This window comes from Portunus trituberculatus, chromosome 17 (assembly GCF_017591435.1).
Source record: "Portunus trituberculatus isolate SZX2019 chromosome 17, ASM1759143v1, whole genome shotgun sequence".
NCBI classification, from domain to species: domain Eukaryota; kingdom Metazoa; phylum Arthropoda; class Malacostraca; order Decapoda; family Portunidae; genus Portunus; species Portunus trituberculatus.
This window is the reverse complement of record NC_059271.1, coordinates 6,477,381-6,499,939: the sequence shown is the minus strand read 5'-3', so window position 1 is coordinate 6,499,939 and position 22,559 is coordinate 6,477,381. Positions and strand designations below refer to the sequence as shown.

General features: G+C 37.3%; 1 protein-coding gene across 5 annotated transcripts in view; it reads right to left on the bottom strand.

Moving 5' to 3' along the window:
* Nucleotides 1–436: 436 nt before the first annotated feature.
* Nucleotides 437–22,559, bottom strand: part of LOC123504917 (synaptic vesicle glycoprotein 2B-like) — a 53,672-nt gene continuing 31,549 nt past the window's right edge. For 2 of the 5 annotated variants that reach the window (XR_006674986.1, XR_006674985.1), the window contains exons 2-15: nt 17,244–17,300; nt 16,687–16,848; nt 15,209–15,371; nt 12,591–12,712; nt 12,016–12,121; nt 11,285–11,417; nt 9,773–9,948; nt 9,035–9,113; nt 7,988–8,174; nt 5,624–5,783; nt 5,285–5,412; nt 4,651–4,734; nt 2,837–2,872; nt 437–1,702 (exon numbers count right to left, since the gene is read on the bottom strand). Coding sequence is in view for 3 of the 5 variants with exons in the window: in XM_045255836.1 (XP_045111771.1) it covers nt 4,679–4,734; nt 5,285–5,412; nt 5,624–5,783; nt 7,988–8,174; nt 9,035–9,113; nt 9,773–9,948; nt 11,285–11,417; nt 12,016–12,121; nt 12,591–12,712; nt 15,209–15,371; nt 16,687–16,848; nt 17,244–17,300; nt 19,838–19,859 (1,551 nt within the window). In the remaining 2 variants the exon portion in view is untranslated. Of the gene's footprint in view, nt 1,703–2,836; nt 2,873–4,094; nt 4,735–5,284; nt 5,413–5,623; nt 5,784–7,987; nt 8,175–9,034; nt 9,114–9,772; nt 9,949–11,284; nt 11,418–12,015; nt 12,122–12,590; nt 12,713–15,208; nt 15,372–16,686; nt 16,849–17,243; nt 17,301–19,837; nt 19,927–22,559 lie in introns of those variants that run through there. The other 3 variants (XM_045255835.1, XM_045255834.1, XM_045255836.1) reach the window with 2 other exon arrangements.

Genomic DNA, 22,559 nt, shown 5'->3' with positions numbered 1-22,559 from the left:
CTCTCTCTCTCTCTCTCTCTCTCTCTCTCTCTCTATATATATATATATATATATATATATATATATATATATATATATATATATATATATATATATATATATATATATATATATATATATATATATATATATATATATAGTATATTGCATTTAAGTGGGGTCTCTTTTGTCTTTAATTCCTTTATAATTTTCTGTCCTTGGCCAGTTACCCTCATATTCTATTTATCTCTTTTACCAATTTATTTATTTGTCTATTTATCTATTTACTCATCCTTTATCTTTTCTGCTGCACTCAATTATCTCCTCCTACTCTCCCCTCTTCTTCAAATATGAAAAGAATATCTATAACTTTTATTGACATGAAATATTCAAGGAATGAATGTAGTCTCATACTGAATAAATTTGTGTTAAAAGAGAGAAATAAAATTTTGTGCAATTTATTTAATCATTTTAATATTTTCAATATCCATAGATATATTAAAGAATATTACAAAATATGCATATATAAATTTTCTATATCTCAACAAATTATGTGTACATACGTATATCTGTATATAATTCTTGTTACTAAATTCGACATACAACAAAAACAAATCACACAGTTTGTCATGCACACACATCCTGCCCTGATGGACTCACTTCTGGCTTTTGCCCTGACTACACAATGGAAAGGAATCCACAAACTTGTCTAATTTCTGCCAACCCTCAAACTTCTACATCTGGGAAAAAATTTAGAGTTATATCAGTCATCTCCTTCTGAGAGATATTGACAAACACTTACATCTAGGGGTAAAACAAAACATTATGGTCCTGTGCAAACTAAACAGTCCAGTACAGTCCAGTGAAAAGTAAACAGTCAGGCACTCACCATGCTGGATATTTGATGCCTGATAGTGATGGTCAGTCTGCTTCTATGTAGGCACACTTCATCATATCAAGCTGTGACCAGGTGAAGAATATCTATTTCACTGTGTAGTTCCACCAATAATGTTCATTTTGTATTGAATGGAAGTTCATAGTTAATAAAATTGCAGGTTCAAGGATCAGTATGTGTAAGTGTCATTGAGCCTCCACATGCTGGTGCACCCAACACCGGTGGCAGCAGCACAGCCACCCATCACGGATGTGTCTGCAGCACTCAGTGTTGGGTGTGACGGCTGAGCCTGATCTGCTCACTGCTGGCTGCTACTTAATGGTTTGTTACTTACATGCTTGGTCCCTTGAACCTTACATACTCTCATAATAATAATTTTTTTCTTTATTACACAGCTGTTATATTAAAAAAAAACTATCTTTTAATTCTTTACAAAATTCCAGTAACCAAAATATTTTCCTAACTATGTTATAAGAAATGGAATATTAAGCTTTCAATTCCACATGAATGTTCCCTTAATTAAGTATTCTAAAAACTGCAAATATAAAAACATACACATCTTTAAAGTTATTCATTAACATCCATTACATTTCTAAGGTTCCTGCACACCCAGACATGCATTTCCTATAAGTGTTTCTACAAGAGATGCCATCCTGGCTAAGAATACACAGCAACCTCTTTAGCAAAATAATTCAGAACTTTCTTTTTGATACTATAAATCAAGAAATAAAAAAATTGAGTTACTTATCAAATGTGGCTGAAGTTCAAGCAGTAAATTTGTACTTATAGCTTTTCTGGATCTGACTTCTCTTGGCCAGCCTCATTTTGCTGTAAGAAACACACATTCGCGTCATTACATACATCCAATCAGTGCACAGGTACAGTACTAATTGAGAAGTTGCCCCATTATGCCTGGTGCTGAGCATGGATGGAATGATGGTAACCATTAAAAGAACCTCGTTAACTTGGACAATGACAGAACAGCAAAGGAATGGTGACAGAAAATATGAGTGTTCACTTCAATAACTGTATAAATGAATGTGCGTGTGAACATAACCAGTGGATGCTGTGGTTCGCCTATGTGTTTATGTAAAAGGTGAAAAAGGAATGGCCAAAACAAGCAGGACATATCTCAAACATTATACTAAGTATTAAATACGAAGATACTGACAGAAATTTCTAATAATTAACACATAAATAAAAGATTACCAAGAAAAATTTCAAGGAAGAATAATATGAAGTTCAATAAAATAATGGCCAATAACCAAATGTAGATGAAATAAGTCTGACTGGCAACCACTCCACATTTTGTTCCCTCACCTTCAATGAACACACAAGACATGTCTCACATCATTCATTCCTTGCATATTTCAAAACATTCATTTACACTACTTGATTTCCTATATGTGAGTGTTGTTCCATTATGCACACTTTTTTTTTTTTCTTTTCATTGTGCTTACAATCTCTCATCACACATCCTTCAGCTCCAACCATTTTCCATCCTCCTCTCATCTTCCACGCTTCCATGCTTGAAGGAATGTGAACCATCATCTTTGCCTCAAAGCATTCTACACAATAACATCTAATTCTCAAGTCTATCACAAAAATGTTATTTGAAAAAATCCAGCAAGATGTTCAGTTTATATACTTAATTTTCAGTTTTATAGAAATCCCCAGAAGTTTTTTTATTGAAAACCTGATGAAACTCTGTTTCTTATGTAATATCCCAGTACAGTATGTATGAGTACATATGTATTGTATCGATGTTGATAATCCTACTTCATGTTACACTTTATATTGTAGACCAATCCTAAACAAGAAACACTTACAAACATGCCACTATAATACATACTCACAATGAATGTTTTTTGAAAAAAAAAAAAATAATAATAATAAATAAATAAATAAATTAATTAATTAAAAAAATTAATAATAAAAAAAAAAAAAATAGCATCAACTTACCTAGCACTATTTGCTGCCTACCAGTAAGTAACAGAACTGAAAAAAAAAAATATTAGAGAAAATGACAGGACTGAGGTGCATTGACCAAAGCCTTGAGACCAATGAGCAGCCTGTGCAGACATTTATAGAAAGTGAGCACCAGTGAGAACATTCATACAGATCCCTCCCATCCATCCCCATGCCTCCCCCCAAAATAAATAAAATAAAATATAATAAACAAATAAATAAAAAGACCTTGAGTTCACAGAACTAAACCAAAAGATTACTTTATCCCTTGACAGGATATGAAATTAAGATTAAAAAAAGTGAAAGCTCTTTACAGCTTAACTGCTCCTCAGCCTACATTGAATGAGCAAACAACCAGGATGAGTCATTCATTACCTGAGCCAATGATGCAAATACATACTACGGTATTACAAATTATCTATCTATAGGCCTGCCCAGCAATCTCATAGATGGTAGCTAAGACAAAACACTGGTGGAAAGGAGCAGTCTCATGGACTAGGCAAGGCACGACAAACCTTACACGTCCACAGCAAGGCCTGAAAGAATACATCCCTGCCTCTTCATAATGAGACTGTTTCCTATCCACAACAGATGCAGGGTACTTCCTATGAAATGCTCCACACCCCAAATAGATTTAGACACCAATGGGCACCACCAAGTTGTCCTACCTTCCCTCCCAATAAAGGGTGAGAGCACGTTATCTTCATGCACTCACCATAGCTTCTCTCCATGCACTTCTATCTGGCTCAACTGTTCTACTCCTAACTATTAAAAACATAATGATAAAATTTGACAGACTAAGTTATTCCACGTTTTGTGTTTACCAGTATTAAGAAAAATTACTCAGCTCGTGTCTAATCAGACACAATTAAAAGTCCAATTAGACCACAGTGGTCCATATGGTCTGATATGTATTGTCAAAGTTCATTCCAAGCTGCTACTTCTCATCAATTAACCCTTAACTGTTATTCATCAGTTTCAAAACAGATATCTTCACCACTAATAAGCCTTTGGTGTTTATGTAAGTATATAAATGAAAAACTACAGATAGAACGCAGGAGAATGTTATTCTGATGAACGCTACAGCACGTCACAACTGGCGGAGGGGGAATGGGGATGCCAGGGAGCCCTTGTTTACAGCCACATGTGTCGACATTCAAATATAAGGTGATTTTTTTAGCATTAAATCGAACTTTTGCGTTCAAGTATTGAAAAGTTCGAGTATTTAGACGTTCAAGTATTGAGTCTCCACTATATATATATATATATATATATATATATATATATATATATATATATATATATATATATATATATATATCAAGGAATGACAAGAAAGAATGCTACTAATGAAAGAACGAAATATATATATAGCCCAAAGATATTCTAATTGGGCAAAACAATTAATGTAAAAGGATGAAGAAAGGCAAGCAGTGATGGATGGTCAAGGCCGACCACCTCCACCTGAGCCTGGCCAGAGAGGTGTTGAATATGGCAAGTGTCCTGCCAGTGGTTTGATTCTCAACAGCTCCATTACTTTATATAGATCACTTTTTGTTTCAAAACTTATCAATATCACATAAGTATATCTCTTGAGCATCTCCTTTTAATTTGTGCTAAAACACACACCTAAAAATTTTACAAAATAGAGCACCTTGCAGATAATGTAAGCACTTATATACACTAACGCTTACATTTGAACAAATTCATTATGAAAAATTTATGTGAATAGTTTAAGATGCAACAATAAATAACTAAAAACAACAAAACCCATAAATCTTCCCCTGGCAGGTGTAGCTGCAGCTCACATGAGGGCGGTGCAGGTGGTGGTGTAGCTCACATGAGGGCAGTGCGGGTGGTGTTGGGCAAGACGAGTCCCAAGAAGCCTCCAACTGCAACACAAAAGTGATCACTGGTGAGACATTCTAAGGACAGCACTGCCATGACCACCCCATCTCTTCCATGGCTCTGCCTCTCCATACTGAACCAAGCAAGAACAATTCTGTCTGTCTCTCAATTGCTTTCATTTTCAATCTTCTCGAAAAATCCTCATTAGCAGTTCCTGCTTTTCACTTCAAAAATCTCTCACACTTTTCTCTGTCATTTGCATCCTGCTTTTTCTTTTTTCATTAATAATGAATGAATATCATGGCAGCATCTCCAACACTTAAACAACCACTATCAAATTAAGGAAAGTATCTCTATATGCATATACACATACAATAAGTTATGGAACACTAGTATACCAGTGTTTGAACAAGTAGTATCTACATGAAGAATGGCTCTATAAATGAAGGTAGTAGATATATCTCAGGCTGACTCAAGAATACTTTTATTTTATTTTAGAGCAGTAATAGTATTTCTGGGTCAACCTGAGATTTATCTACCACCTTCACTACTTAACTGTCCACATAACTATCTCAACAATGACTCTATACTTACATATTAGAAAGGCTGCGACTAGAAGCAGTGGGATGGCACAGTACAAATCCACAAAATAGCCAAAGGTTACAGTCCCCAAAATGGCTCCTAACCGTGCTGATATGAGTGTAACAGCAAGAGCAGTTGACCTGTAGAGGAAAAAGCTTACTAAAGAAAAAATGTTTGCTAATGGAGCAGGTGTTCCTCTGTAGATTTGCCCTTATTTCAGAACAGGTTGAGAAAAAGAATATAGCAGATATTTTATGATAAAAATAGTTTCAAACAGTTATGCATCCTATATAGTTAAAAAGAGTGCAATCACTGAAACACGTAAAATTGTTAACAGAGTGGAGCTCAAACCTGAGGTGTGTTGGGAAGAGCTCAGCACCAAGGCAGTCCAAAGCATTGAAGCCCATAGTGCACACAGCCCCAAACACACAGGCAAGGATCAGGTTGTCAAGGGATGACTTCACAAGATAGACACCAAATGCTGCAACTCCAGACAGCAGCATGCTGAGCACTGAAACATAGGAGACATCTTTTTATTGTATTCTTCAAAAGAATATCTGTATTGAAAAAAAAGCAGTGGAGAAGGCAATTAAACTGTGTATTTACCTAGTTTTAGATTACAGGGTTTTAGTGGAGCTCATAGTGACCTGTCTCCACATCTAATCTTACCCAAGTTTTTCTTAAATTTGTGCACACTTTCTGCTATTACAATTTCTTCATTCAAGCCATTACAGATGTTCGCCTTCCTATGAGGAAAACTAAAATTTCTAATGTTCTTCAAACACTGACTTTTCATGATCCTCTTAGAGTGTCCTCTTGTTTGTTTATCTCTATCTTCCGTCAGTGATATCAGGTCTTGTCTATCTATTAATTCCATATCTTATACATCATAATTAGATCTCCTCTCTCCCATCTATCCTTCAAAATTGGTAGTGCCATTTCCTTCAGTCTTTCTTCATAAGGAAGGTCCTGTATTTCTGGCACTATCTTTGTAGAAGTCTTCTGGATTCTTTCTAGTCTCTTGATGTCCTTTTGCACGTTTGGAGAGAGAGAGAGAGAGAGAGAGAGAGAGAGAGAGAGAGAGAGAGAGAGAGAGAGAGAGAGAGAGAGAGAGAGAGAGAGAGAGAGAGAGAGAGAGAGAGAGAGAGAGAGAGAGAGAGAATATCTCAAAAATTGCAAGGATGATTTAATGCTTGAGATCCCTCCATGAAAATGGAAGATGTGCATGAAGGAAGGAAGGAAGAAATATATATATATATATATATATATATATATATATATATATATATATATATATATATATATATATATATATATATATATATATATATACAGGCAACTCCCGCTTAACGAAGGGGTTACGTTCCTAAAAAACACTTCGTTAAGCGAAACTCCGTTAAGCGAACCAATTATAACCCCTGACTTGAACTTCCACTGAGAGTAAGCAAAGCGAGAGTGCATCATAGTACAGTGAAAGATTTAAAGAAAGTAAAAATTATGAAGTTTAACATTTAGGCAGTTAAATTTAAATCATTATAATGTACACTAATGTATGTATGTACGTAACTTTATAATGTTGATGATCTTAAATTTATGAAGGGAGGGAAAGTGAAACGGGAAAGACACTAACCAGCAACCTGTGGAATGTAAACAAAGGGCGCATCATTGTACCGCATACAAAACTTATGTACCACATTTCCACAAGGCTTTCCATTTTATCTATTGTAGAGTCACGAGTTCAGGTGGTTCTTTTAGCTTGCAAGGAAGATACAGTCTCACCAGCCTTCTTAATAGTCTGCTGACTTGAAAATAGTAGAGACAGTATATGGAGTCAAGATGGTGGCGAGCAATGCTATAGTTTTCTCCTCTCGTATCTGTGAATAATATCCAGCTTCACTTCCAGAGTAAGAGACTTCCTGGTCTTCTTAGGAACGCTAGGCCACATTGCAGGGCGTTTTGGTGGTAAGTTGAGCGAGTGAAGACGAGCTGCTGCTGACGCCGTTATGTGGTGCATGTTGTCCACGATAGGCTTGATCTTGATCTTGATCTTGATTCTACAGATGTCTCAGAATTTCTCCTGAGGCAGGCCTTAGTATTTGCAGTTCCTAGTGTATTCAAAAGCTTGTCGGCTTGTATGATACAACAGGGCTTTCAAACTTGGAAAAAATTACCTGGATAAAACTTTGTTAAAGCGAGTTTGGTGTTCGTTAAACAAGCAGATGGTAGTAAAATGAAACCTTCATTGTAGCGAAATTTCGTTGTGTGAACCTTCGTTAAACGGGGTTTGCCTGTATATATATATATATATATATATATATATATATATATATATATATATATATATATATATATATATATATATATATATATATATATGAGGCGTTCAGAATAGTAGTGACGTAAGCGCCACCCTGGCCGAGTTTGAGGTTTTTATAGTATATTCTTCCTCTCGCCTTCAGTTTTCCGAATCTGCAACGTCCAAGTCAAAATTCGGCCCGCAACATTTATATATATATATATATATATATATATATATATATATATATATATATATATATATATATCATTAAAACATTATCATTATACTACAGTGAGGCCACATCAGTTTCATTAAGCTACTGTAATATACAGATCATCATCAGAAGAAACTAACTTTTACTTTAAAAGTTTAATAGAAAAGTAAAGAGTTCACAATTTTTTAGATCTGCTACTCACCCAGGAAGAACTTCCTTCCAAGTTTATCCATGCAAAGTACAGTCCACAAGTTGGCTGGCAGAGGAGCAATGGATGTGATGAGGATGCTGATGAGGGCACTGGTGTCAACAGGGTGTCCATCATCTTCTTCACAGGTGTTTTGCTGAGTGGTGTTTCCATGGTACTTAGTCAAGTCACACACACTTACCTGAAAATATTTGATCACCTTGATAGCACAAATTCTAAGATCAAGTACAGCTAAAAACAATAAATCAACAGTTTATGAATCAACTGTTTGAAATACATACTTTGAAAAGTAGCAATGCGAGGCAACCTGTGACTTCTTCAAGGCTTGCCATTGTACAGTCATGAGCAGAAATAATTTACAAGTGACTGTCTATCTCTATTTCACTGTCTTTAGTGTCTGCCTTCAATCTTGAGTATTTTGATGTGGGAACAATCTCCTGACAAAGTCTGACAAGTGATAACAGTGATCACAGACTGGAGGATTTAAGATTGAAGGAAAGTACTACACAGAGCAGAGGAGAGCATACAAAGTTGCTCCTCTACTACCTATGACTATACATGGACCATGAGTGAGTTTTATTCTCAAGTTTTATTCTTGGTCCAGTCCATCATCAACACTGTCCTCACAGCATATCAACATCCCAACAAGCATCCGTGCTTTCCACCGATGACAGTAGCCATGAATCACAACCTCTTTTTCAATACTACTGCTAGCTTCTCCCTGGCACTATAATCAGTGTGAAGTAGTATGGTGAAATCAATGAGCCTAGTTAGAAGTCCAAGCACATGTTGATGTTTGGTATCTATATGTATCACCATCTGTGTCTGAAGTATTACAATGTGATCCAATGATATCATAGCAAATATTTCATGATGGGATGAAGTGAATACTGAAAATGAATTTGTAAATTCAAAGATAACCTGAAGTGCTCTGTAAAACTGATTTCCCCCCAACCACACTCACACACACACACATATACACACATACACACACACACACACACCAGCACATAAAATAACAAGGTAGGCAAACTTAATTACATTATGATATGGATGATCATTGTAGTATTGTTCAAGGCGGTTGAACAACTCTGGGAACCACATCCAAAGACCATAATACCTGGAAAGCAAAATATGCCCTCTTAGTCATTCATTAGAATATAAAGTATTCAATAATTTCAAAGATTCCATGGTTAAATGTATGAAGATTAAAATGGTAAATAAACATCAATACAATTGCAATCTATGTTAATAAAGTTGCCACATAAATGTATAAGTGATCACATTACAGACCACAAAATCTCAGCCACTACAGGCCACTCCCGTTATTGTCAACTGTGAAATTGTTCCGCATTAAGCACAGTGTGGGCCAAGACTTATAAAAATAATAATACTAGCATAAAAAAGATACTGTTATTCACAAAACAATGATACCTGGTCATTCTCTCCCTGAGTTCCCAGGAATCACACATGATGCAAAACTAATGAAGACATCAATTGGTAAAAAAGTTAATTATGTCAGATGCCAGAAGTATTAAAGAGGAAGCTAAACATGATGGATGGACAGTGAACAGAACATTAAGAACATGCACAAGGAAACAATTAAAGGGATAATCTGGCAGACAACTCACCAACACTACCACAGCATGAGGCAGCCAGTGCAGTAAAACATCTTGTAAACTCATACCTCCAAATGACTTCCCTGAATGTATAAAACATATAAATAAATAAAAAAGATCATGTGTGCCATATTAAATAATCAAGATAAGAATAACTTACCCAAACTGTATGGTGAAGTTAATGATGATCATTATAGTTGAGGTAAAGATGAGAGATCTGCTGAACAAGGCCTTGGTAAGACGCCAAGTCTGAAGGATGGTTGAGGTGAAGGTGCCCCACTTGGTAAGGCTTGTTTCTTTCTGCACCTTCAAGCCTGCTGTGCTTAATGATTTAATCTGAAAATGCATACTAAATAGCATAAACATTCAGTTGCACAGTATACACACAAAGTCAATAAATAAATGGATGGAATTTTCAAATTTAAGCAGAAGAAAGTAAAAGTTGTGTGAACTTAAGTCTCATCAGTCTGAGATGATAATAGATCATTCTTTGGGTAATGATATTGACTGATTCATTCATATTTTTCTCTCTACAGTCACCTCAGCATAAAAAAAAAAAAAAAAAAAACAGTAAGGCTGGTCAAAAGAAGATAAAAGCAACATGCAAAAATTAAGGAGACTAGTATAACAGATGTGATATTTTTAAAAATATCTCAGGAAATAAATGAAATTTTGACAAAAGACATTTTCTAGTGCTGTGCCCATGTAAGAAAAATGGTGTTTAAGTCCACTATCTGTAATTCAAACATCTAAGCAAGGGAGATTAGGAACAATAATCCCTGATCAAAAGCATGATTCATTTTAGAAAGTAGTATTAGAGAACATATATGTGAAAATTAGTACTAAAAAGGTGACATGGTGACTATTCCTCTGGGAAAAACAACATAACACTTGTCGTGCACCCCATTCACACTCGTACAACAAACTCACCAGTGAGCTTCATTTATTCTAAAGCCAAATCTTGCAAGCAAAGGAAAGTAGCTAATGAAGGAAAAAAGAAAGAGATTCTGAACAGATGCTTGTAAAGATGATGATTCTTAAGAGGATTTTTTTATGTGAAATGAAAAGTAGGACCAAGCATTTCAAGGTGTGAAGTAACCTAAAATCATATACCATTTATCAATTAGGGAGAAATCAACACATAGTAAAAACTCTTTGGCATCTCTAAAAAAAAACAATTGATGCTTTTTGGTGAATCTGAAAACACACAGGCAAATATGGAGCAATCTACGAAGATGCAAAAGAAAAACAAATGCATGAATAATAAAGGAAATTAACTTACTCTTGACCAGCCTCCTTTGCCTTGTGAGAGAAAAATTAACAACAAATAGAAAGAATAAGTAAAATTAATTTCTTTTCTTGCCAGACGCTTTACTCTCTTATATGGTGGTCATAGATAAAATCTCACCACTCCTACCATTTTTCATCCATTAAATCATTAATCCATTCATTCAGAACATCTAACCACTTCTTATCACTCACCCACATTTTTTTTCTTTTGTTTTATTCCACCCATCTATTTAATCAATTCCTACTTCCTTTGTTGACTCTTTATCATTTCTCTTCAGTAAACAAACCATCTCAAGTCTTTCCCTCTGAATTTCTGCAATAGATCCAAACACAATGTTCACTGTGCACACCACAAGTCCAAGCAAACCTCAGGGTGACTCACAGGAAAAGTGTACAGCGGCTTGCCAGTGTTGAGAGCATACATATTCCGCAGGATATCAAGCGCTTCATCCTTGCGGTCCTTGATCAGCAGAAACATTGGAGATTCAGGCAACCACAGCATTGCAATGGCAGTTCTATAAAATAAAAATTACAGCTTTTATAAGCTATATTCTGTACATGATGCTAACCTTAATTTGTCATATATGGTGCATATCTGTAAAGTTTAATGCAAATGGTGAAATAAGAATTTTACACAGCACCAAGAGGAAGCTGAAAATGTATACATAGTATGACTATGGAAGACACTTTGATGATAGCATATATGTAATGAAAAATAATCATATAAACAATCAAATCAATTGAATTTTCTTTACAATATGAGTAGGTGCAAGAAAATGACATTTGTTGTCTGCAAGTGAGACATATAAGATGAAAGTCAAATATTGAGATCAAGATGTGCCTTCTGAGATAAGTAAGTACATATCTCACACTATGAGCTGAACAGATGAGGCATGGAAAGAAAGATGAGATGAAAATTATAAGTAAAAGTGAATTAGCTAAGTGAAATACTGTATGAAATCTCTCTCTCTCTCTCTCTCTCTCTCTCTCTCATATTTATGGTTAAAATTATGACTTATATTGTCTATATTCATCAAAGTCTACAAAATACATATCTCACTCAAACATTACTAGTCATTAATTGTAAATATAGATCACGACAAATGTCCTTACATGAGTGCAGGGAGAGCACACACAGTGAGGAACACACGCCAGGAGTTGTACACAAATCCAGGAGCTCGGAACCCAATATCATAAGGAATTGTCACCAGTGCAAACACTGCAAAGACAAAATCATATAAGCAGTAACTGTTCTCTGGTTTCAACACTACTGAACAAGAACATAATATCACTCAATGACAAGAAATACAAGCTTGTTTATTATGATAGATATTTGTAACTATCAACTTTCCATTTATCTGTATCTCTCATAGCAGCTTCTTACAAATGAATAAAGCCTCTATTCACACTCATCCATACATACATCCCAAGCTATCAAGGAATTCACTCAGGATTGAACAAAATACAACAGTATTGCTATGCACATTCTCTGTAATGATTTTTCCATCTAACACATGGATTTCCTCCATTGCCACTCCCACTTAACACAATTCTGTGATTAGCAATACAATAAAAACTTAATAAAATATAACAAGACATAAAAAAAGAGAAAATATCATAACCAAATATTTAACAAATCCAAAAATATAAAAGGTACTATAACAAGAGGTATGGGAATCACCACACACCTGCCACCAGGACGTTCCCGACCATCCAGAAGGAAGCAATGATGCTGAGTGCCCTTCCTCGTTTGGAAGGTGGCTGGAACTCACTGATGTACGCCCACACCAAAGGGATGCTGCCACCCACACTGAAAACATAATGGAACTTGTGGCACACCTATTGTTTAAACCAACACAAATCAAAGAAACAGGACTCCAGCATGAAAACTTAGATAAACATTATGAGTCATGTAAGACATGGACACAATTTGATTCCATCACGTACACTTAAGAAGTGACGTTGATGCACGTATACATACTATATGAGGAGAGAGGTCTGACCATTGAAAATGATCATATACTTTATATATATATATATATATATATATATATATATATATATATATATATATATATATATATATATATATATTGCAGACTCAACATTCGAACTTAATTCGTTCCAAATGGCTGTTGGAATATTAAATAGTTCGATTATTGATAGCTATAATTCAGCAGATAATTCGTTCCAATTTTAGCAAAACCAAGTTTATAAAAATTTCAATTTTTTTTTTTTTTTTTTTTGTACATACTGTAAGTGAAGGGTGGTGATGGATAACTTAGAAGAAGAGGTGAGAAGGGTGGGGAGGAGGAGGGAGGTCGCCAGAAGATGAGTCACCATCCATGAAAACGTCTTTGTAACTTTTCTCCTGGTATGATTCCTGTGAATCCACTAATGGAGGGCTGTGGCTCACTAACACTTGCACTCTCACCAGATTCCTTATTTTCACCATTAAAGAGTCTCTTTGGTGCCATCGTAAGTGTCTAAATGAAAAACTACCGACCAAACGGAGAAGAATGTTGTTTTTCTCAAGACTGTGGCAGGACTAAAGATGTGAACCAGCATTGGTATACTGGTATTACGGTAATACCGGTATTACCAGTAATACGGTATCAGAACGGTACAGTGGCGGCTGCGAGAAGGGAGAAGACAGCTTTGTATACGACCAAATGTGTGGCCGTTTGATTACATCTTCACCACTAATAAGCCCTTGGTGTTTATGTAGGTTTATAAATGAAAAACGACAGACAGAACGCAAGAGAATGTTTTTCTGATGACCGCGGCAGCCCAAGTCACAACTGGCGGAGGGGGAATGGGGATGCCAGGGAGCCTTTGTTTACAACCACATGTGTGGACGTTCAACTATAAGTATTTTTTTTAGCATTAAATAGAACTTTTGCGTTCGAGTATTGAGTCTCAACTCTCTCTCTCTCTCTCTCTCTCTCTCTCTCTCTCTCTCTCTACATATATATATATATATATATATATATATATATATATATATATATATATATATATATATATATATATCCAATCCTGAGTTGTCACGTTTGCTTTCTTCCCAAGGTATAGGTTTTAATCTCGAGGATCGCGAAACTCGAAATATCTAAAGCACTGAAAAGGTATATCTTCACTCCGATCTGTGAAGAACTGATTTCCCCAACTATGCCCCACCACCACACTTGATTCTCTTATCTCAAAATACAGTACGTGTGTGTGTGTGTGTGTGTGTGTGTGTGTGTGTGTGTGTGTGTAATTTACTTTACCTCGGTCGCCTGCTGGTCACCCAGCCAGTCTTCCCCATTACGGAGCGAGCTCAGAGCTCAAAGACCGATCTTCAGGTAGGACTGAGACCACATCAACACACAACACACACCGGGAAAGCAAGACCACAACCCCTCGAGTTACATCCCGTACCTATTTACTGCTAGGTAAACAGGGGCCACACATTAAGAGGTTTGCCCATTTGCCTCGCCGCTTACCGGGACTCGAACCCGGGCCTCTCGATTGTGAGTCGACCATGCTAACCACTACACTACGCGGTGTGTGTGTGTGTGTGTGTGTGTGTGTGTGTGTGTGTGTGTGTGTGTGTGTGTGTGTGTGTGTGTGTGTGTGAGAGAGAGAGAGAGAGAGAGAGAGAGAGAGAGAGAGAGAGAGAGAGAGAGAGAGAGAGAGAGAGAGAGAGAGAGAGAGAGAGAGAGAGAGAGGCCAATACGCATGAGGCTGATGATAGGTAATAAATGTGATCAATACTTGTCAAAGCAGCTCGAAATTTTGGGTAATAATGGGCAAAAGTCGGACGTCGCAACACTCACAATGTGTGTGTGTGTGTGTGTGTGTGTGTGTGTGTGTGTGTGTGTGTGTGTGTGTGTGTGTGTGTGTGTGTGTGTGTGTGTGTGTGTGTGATGTAAACTTGTGGGAAGAGCAAGGCATCTAAGACAGAATAATGCATCTTTCACTTCAGTCCTTACTTGCAACATCTCAGCATTCATTAACCTCCTCAGTATTAATGACGCATTTCTATATTTCTTCTGCTTACTTTTAGACAATTTTACACAACTTTAGAAACATAAGTGAGGGATTAAAATAGTGAAGACTGTAGCCAGTAATCTTCTGACCCCATAGACTATTGCCAATGTCAATAAAATCCTCTAATCGTACACAAAACTCATGGTATAAATGTGTCCTAGTGTAGAAGGGGTTAAACATCCCTCTATCACCACTGAAACAAAAGGAGACACAACAAGTGTATTTAGGAGAGCAGGACGACTCACCACTGACAGCAGATACCACACTCACTCACCCAAGGCCGGATATGAGGCGTAAAACGAGGAAGGACGGGAAGGTCTGCACGAAGGAGGAACCAAGGCCGGACAGGGCGTTCAGTACCAGGGACACCATGAGCACATTGCGTCTACCGTAGATGTCCCCGAGGCAGCCCCACACATAACCCCCGACCATCATGCCTGCAGGAATACGGGGACTCACAATGTACGCAGTATCACTTGACATTTAGCTCTTTCTGTTTATAGTATTATCTCTGTTGGCTGGCTGTCTATCTATTTTCATTCTATTTATTTTTCTATTATTATTATTGTTCAGACATTCAGACAAGTCGGGCATAAACTCACTAGTCGGGAATAAACTCATCTCCCTGCACCTGTGTTTCATTTCACCTCCTCCTCATTACTATTATTATTTATTTGTTCATTGATTTTGCGTCAGGTTTCCCTAATTTTTCTCACTGTTTATAGTAGTCATGTCTATCACTATTCTTCTCCTTTCATAGTTTTCTGTCCCTGGTAATCCTCGTGGCTCAATCTATCGTACCGTCAAATTATTTTTTTTCAATGTTTTTATTACCACTAACTTCGCTCAAATTCATCGTTTTCTACAGCCATGCTCACCACTAACACCACTCTTCACCATTCCTATACCCACACTCACCACACACTATTCACTTTCATTACACACACACACACACACACACACACACACACACACACACACACACACACACACACACACGTTAATAAAACCAATCAGCAACACCTGTACATACGTTGTCACGCAATAAGTTTACACCACCGTCCCTACATACCACAACATATCTCTCTTTATAGTTTTCCTCTGTAGTATACTGAATTTAAATTTAGTCAGGATCTAAAGATATGTTCCAGTTTGAAATCCATTATAATCTATCTGTAGTGAGTGGAGATACAAACACTAAACATTGTCGCGGGACATGATAATAATTTGGCCACGATATCTAAGGCACAGATCTTTATACCTCCATGTCACAGCTTGAGTCCCCAACCAGACCGTCTCTCATGGCTAAACATTTATCTCGCTTTCAATTAGAAAATTTTAACGTTTCTATTATGTTCCAAAGACAATCATAATGATTTGTACAGGTAAAAGTTTATGAGGTCTCATAAATAACAACATGCTGTTAGATGGATGAGGAGAAATATAAAACTAGTAAGTTATCAAACCTACATTACTGCATTTGCTTTACTCACAACACTCAGTAATTTGTACGAACACTTAGACAGGTTGGTGGAGAAGGTGAGAGGAAACACAGCTGCAGTTGAGTTTATTTCGGGCCGGTTTCGCTTTTGGCTTCTTCCGAGGGACAGTTCCCCAGAAGCCAAAAAAGCAAAATCGGTCGGAAATAAACTCAATTCCTACACTCCTACAGCTGTTTCCTCTCACCTCCTCCACTACTCAGTAATTTGTTACGTCCTGCAGAATATTCACGACAAAAGAAAAACTGCTCACCAACAAAGGCAATAGCGCTGAGCCAACCCTTGTCCTCAGAGGTCATGTGGAGGTCACATTCGGCAGCCGGCAGGAGGATAGACACACACAAGATCTCTATTGCATCGCTGGCATTGGCAAAGCCGCCGAGCAGGATCAGCCAGTACTGGAAGGATCCGTAACCTGCACCAAGGGAAGACAAATCAAGTGTTGGGGTAAGTATTCTTTCATTTTTTTAATCTCAAAGGTGCAGATCGGTTATCATCCCTTGTTGGCTCATGTAAGTTTTGCGGTCACGTCACATCTCCAGTTGAAGTATGAACAACTTGAACGCTTTGGAAATGGTAATGTTATGAGCATGCTATAGGTAGTCAAATGAAGGCTGTACTCATAATGGCAAAGAAGTTTTACGTGGTTAAGTGAAAAAAAAAAATAATAAGCAGATATAACTGCAGCTATTTAAGAATATTAAACATATACCATTACTATATTTCACTTTACGAAAGCCAAAGGGATTCTTCAATTATCAATATCTTGAAAGCCTCACAGTTACCACTACCACTTCCACCACCACCCACCTGTTGCTGTGATGGCCACCTCATATTCTTCGCCTTCATCCACGTCATCATTGATATCTGTAGAAGAAAAACACACGTGGTCAACTAAATGAAGAAAATACATAAAGAAGCAAGGAAAGAAAGGTATACAACTAATTCTTCGAGTAATTCAACAGTTGTTTAATTATCGGTAATGAATGAACTAGTTTTGTCTTTCCAACCACGGTTATGCTACGTCCCAGTTATGAAGTGGAGATTTGCCTGAGACACACCAAACCGCCACCACACCATGACTGCCTCCTGACACTATCATCTGCCCTACCTGCAGTACACACACGTTGCCTTCGCATGCCAACGTGTGTGTGTGTGTGTGTGTGTGTGTGTGTGTGTGTGTGTGTGTGTGTGTGTGTGTGTGTGTGTGTGTGTGTGTGCGCGCGCGCGCGTTTAGTTACCGTACATATGTAAATTACCTACTACTTCCGTCCGCAGGTTTAATAAAAGGCGTAGATATTAGGTAGGGATGTGCTGATGACTGAAATGCACATCACTCACAAAAGTCCTTGACCTTTTAGCTTGGAACCGCTCCAGGGTTGGTGAGCAGAGTAGAGGAGAGACGCAAGTGAGAGAAAGGGAACTCAGAACAACGGGAGACCCAATTAAGGTAAAAAGCCCAGGTAAACGTGTCACTGCTGCCTAGTTTACGATTTATTTGTTTTGCGTGAAAAGAATGTAAGAAAATAAAGCCTGGCCATAATTCGTACATAGATAAAATATATAAAACATGTGTTTATTACCCATAAATAAACGTTCAGTAAAGATGTGATGAAATACGAAGTAAATTTTCCCAGTAACTCAACAAATATTCCTGTCACTCCTCTCCAGCCACAACAGATGTTGGTGCCAGCGGAAGAGCAAAGCCTTACAGGTGTGGTGAAGCCAAACCAATTTATTAATTTATTAATTCATTCACTTATTACAATATAGAAGAATGTAAAGGTAGAAATACAGTATTTGGAGAACTATCGTATGCATCATCTAATCTAAACCAAGTTTAACATATGCATTCTTTAACCATAAACTTTAAATTTGTGAGCTACGTGCCAAGCAAAACCACAGCACATGCCTAGCAACACAGACTAGACTCATCACGGTAATGGTTTAATATATAACTCCAGCCCAGTAATTCTAGTCTGTTTTTTATTTACCTACTTTTGTTTATTTTACACCAGTGATAGTCCATCCGGGTGCATATATTTCAAAGGGTGTACATACGAGCCAATAATCTCGGAACTCCCTGCCTACATCTGTATTTCCGTCTTCCTACGACTTGACTTCTTTTAAGAGGGAAGTTTAAAGACATTTGTCCCTCACTTCTGAATAACTCTTATGATCTTTAAGGGAACTGGTAACCCAGTGGGCCTTTTTTTTTTTTTTTTTTTTTTTACATTTTTTTTCCCTTGGCCAGTTTCCTCTCCTGCTTAGAAAAAAATATGGAGAGGTGAATACCACACACATATTTAACCCTCTGTATGTAAGAATGTAAAGGCAAAATACAGCAATAATCTCAGTATATTGAGAGGTGAATGCTACACCATATTACCCTCTCAGTTCTGTGACGCTTATTTACGACGTATTTTGGGTATGATTAGACGATTTTATTTACATTAAAAGGATTTATAGAGCTCAGAAGATTAATATCCAGAGTCTTCACTATTTTTATCACCACATGAGTTTCTGAGGATGTATAAAATCGGCAACACCAGCACACAACGGCGGGAAGGGAAGCAGCGAGAGCAAGCAGGCGACAACAAGGCAACGAACGCACAGTAAGTTTAATATCATCCAGAGTGCAGAAAGAAAAATAGTACGTGTAGCGCCTCCATATGAATATCTTTAGTTTGAGTCGCTCGAGACGCGTGAAAAAAAAGTGTAATTATATCAGTGTGTAATAATAATAATAATAATAATAATAATAATAATAATAATAATAATAATAATAATAATAATAATAATAATAATAATAATAATACGATTTATTAGTAATTGCAGTACATACATACTGAAAATGTATGTATGTATGGGGATTGAGGGAGACTTAAGATTAGAACCTTAACTTAGCTGTTTATGGGTTGTTTATGGTTCGCACCATGGGGGGATAGCATTACATGAAGATGTACATATGGGGATTAAGGGAGATTCAAGATGAGGACCTAACTTAGCTGTCTATGGCTCGCACCATGGAGGGGATAGCACTATGATGATAACGGTGTGTGTGTGTGTGTGTGTGTGTGTGTGTGTGTGTGTGTGTGTGTGTGTGTGTGTGTTCAGAATCATTTCTGTCTGTCTATATGGTATATATGCCTTCTACCTGTCCGTCTATTAGTCTCTCTCTCTCTCTCTCTCTCTCTCTCTCTCTCTCTCTCTCTCTCTCTCTCTCTCTCTCTCTCTCTCTCTCTCTCTCTGTAAAGAACTTAATATATTCATGACAAAACACATCTTTATTAGTCTCTCTCTCTCTCTCTCTCTCTCTCTCTCTCTCTCTCTCTCTCTCTCTCTCTCTCTCCATGTAGTTCACACTTTACCAACACAACACAACACAACACACGCACACATACTCGTAGGACGCTTCTCCTTCATCGTGCAGAGCTGCAAAGAACACACACAGCCTCCCGAACACCCTAGCGTCAACACAGAGTCACCAAGCTAGATACACTAACACATGTGATGCAACGGGATGGCTACGTAAGAGGTACGTGGAGTAACTGCAATATACGAACACCTGCAGCTTTTTTGTGTACAGCTGTAAGGATGATAAGTATAGCAATTACAGAGACATTCAAACCAGCTTGTTCACGTCCTGTCTGCCATCTGCGTCTGCCTGAGTTTCGGGATCAGGGGATGGGGGAGAGGGAGAGAGTGGTGAGTGTTACAGTTGTTAGGTATGTTTCAGTCTTTCACGTTTTGTCGTCTTATTTCGTGTTCTGAAGTGTGTTATTACAAGTCTTTAGGGGTTAAGGTAACGTTTTTTTCCCATTTACTTATTCTATATATTTTTTTCTTTTCTTTTCTTTTTTTTTTAATGATGCAAGTAATTTCCAAGGGGTCGTTACGCTGTGGGTGTCAAGTGGGTGTCAGGGTTAATGATGTTTCGTGTTCTGAAGTGTTCTATTGCAAGTGTTTAGGGGTTAAGGTATTGCTTTTCTTCCTATTTATTCAATTAATTTTTTTTCTAATGATGCAAGTGATTTCCAAAGTGGTGGTTACGTCTTGTTATGCAGGTGGGTGGCAAGGTTAATGGAGAGTTAGATAAGTGAGTGTAATTGGAGGTGCTGCTGCTGCTAATGATATTGATGATGATGTCTCTCACGTCGAGGATAGTAACGAGACGGCAGGGTGTACAGTGTAAAGTCTGCCTATGTTTCAATGTTTCGATATCTACTGGAAGTCATTTTAGGTTTCAAGATATTTCAGAGATCACCCAATATATACAAAAAACCACATCTCAACATTAAGTCAACTCCATAACGCAACACATCGAAGTATAAAAACGCGACAAACTAGTTACACAACACAGTAAAGTAACGTATAAAGCAGCACACGTCACAATAACACAACGCAACATTACAATTCATCAGCGTGATCTGTCGTACCAAATAGACACCACATGATTCACTATAGCAACAGAACACAACACAAAACGGCACAACCAACCATTAGTGTTACATTCCTATATCATTGGCGGGCGAAAGAATTATAGGGTGAGGTGATGGAGCGGACTGTAACGTCAGATGGGCGGACGGTGAAACACCGCGATTACTGAAAACAAGATCTGATGCGCTGCGGTGTAAGAATGAAAGGAAGACTGTTATGGGATAGAGAGAGGATGAGACAGAAGAACAAAAGTGTAGGTTTCAAGATATTTAACCCCTTTTTTGCCTTACTTTCTCCGATCTGCAAAGGAACTGGCAACTTAGTGGGACTTTTATTTTATTTATATTTATCTATCTATTCATTTTTCGTTTTATGTTACCCATAACCAGCTTTCTCCTCTTACATGGAAAAAAAAAAAAAAAATGCGGGCGATGAGGTGAATATGTACGTATGTATATGTATGTACCAAATGGTTCATGTAGGAAGAGGAGATGCGACTGGACGGTTCTTCAGCAGAATGGGGATGAGGGATGGGTCTGGCAACATAGCAGGACAGGTAAGCAAGCTCTCCTGTCTTTGGTTTAGAAAAAAAAATGATAAAAATAAAAGGGTTGAAAAAAATTGTTGGGGTTATTTATTTATTTTTTTTTTGTAAATTTATCTTTATTCTTCTTTTCTTTGTGGCAGGAGTGTCTATCTGTTTTTATTTATCATGGTTATACGTAAATCAGTTTAGATAATTAAATGAAAAACAGTGAAACAAAAGACTTTACGTACATTAGCGTTATCCTGAAGGACACACACACACACACACACACACACACACACACACACACACATACTTGTTTTGGTTCCGTTGATAGTTGCCATATACGGGTTGGTTCTGTTCTATACAAAGCCTGTGTTAACTTGTATTGTTTACCTTTCACATTTTTTCTTTTATTCTTACTTATTTATATATCTATTAATCTAATTATTTGTTTTCTGTCTTTCTTTCTCTTCTTATAAATCTATTTACTTATCTATTCACCTATTCCTCTATCTATTTTGTTTTTATCTATTTTTTATCTCTTTATTTATTTACTTCTTTGTGGCAGTTGGGTGTTTGGGTGGCCTTTTATAATGCCAACCCTTCTCCTAGCTGTCATGCCCTTTTCTCCAATAGCGGCACTGGCCAAGAGCTGCAAAAAGAACGAAAAAAAAGAACGTAAAAAGGCTCCCTGAGAGTACCAGTCTTCCCTAAAAAAAAAAAAAGACCAATCATATTAATAGAGGGTAACTCCCGTATTCTGAAACGCTTTGCTCTCTCACCATCACTGCTTTCCAAAGGCTCCAGTTGAAGATAGTCGTGTTTTGAAGGGTATTTCTTTGTTTCTGGTGATGGGTTGGTAAGATTTCTAGTTTACTGTCTTGAAAACCCAGCTAGTTGTCTCTGTGGCCTTGAAAAGTGTCGTAGTGAAAAAGGCAGGCGTTTCGGATACAGGCCCAAGAGTCTCGAAACATGTTTCTTGACAGAGTTGATGCTGGAACTATGCTGGACGTCGCACTGCTGATCCCTATGTACGTAGTGTGGTGGGGAAGCAGCGTTCTTGTCACCACCACCACCACCACCACCACCACCATCACCACCATAACCACCACCACCACCACCATGCGAAGAGGGAAATAAGAAAGGAAATGAAAAGA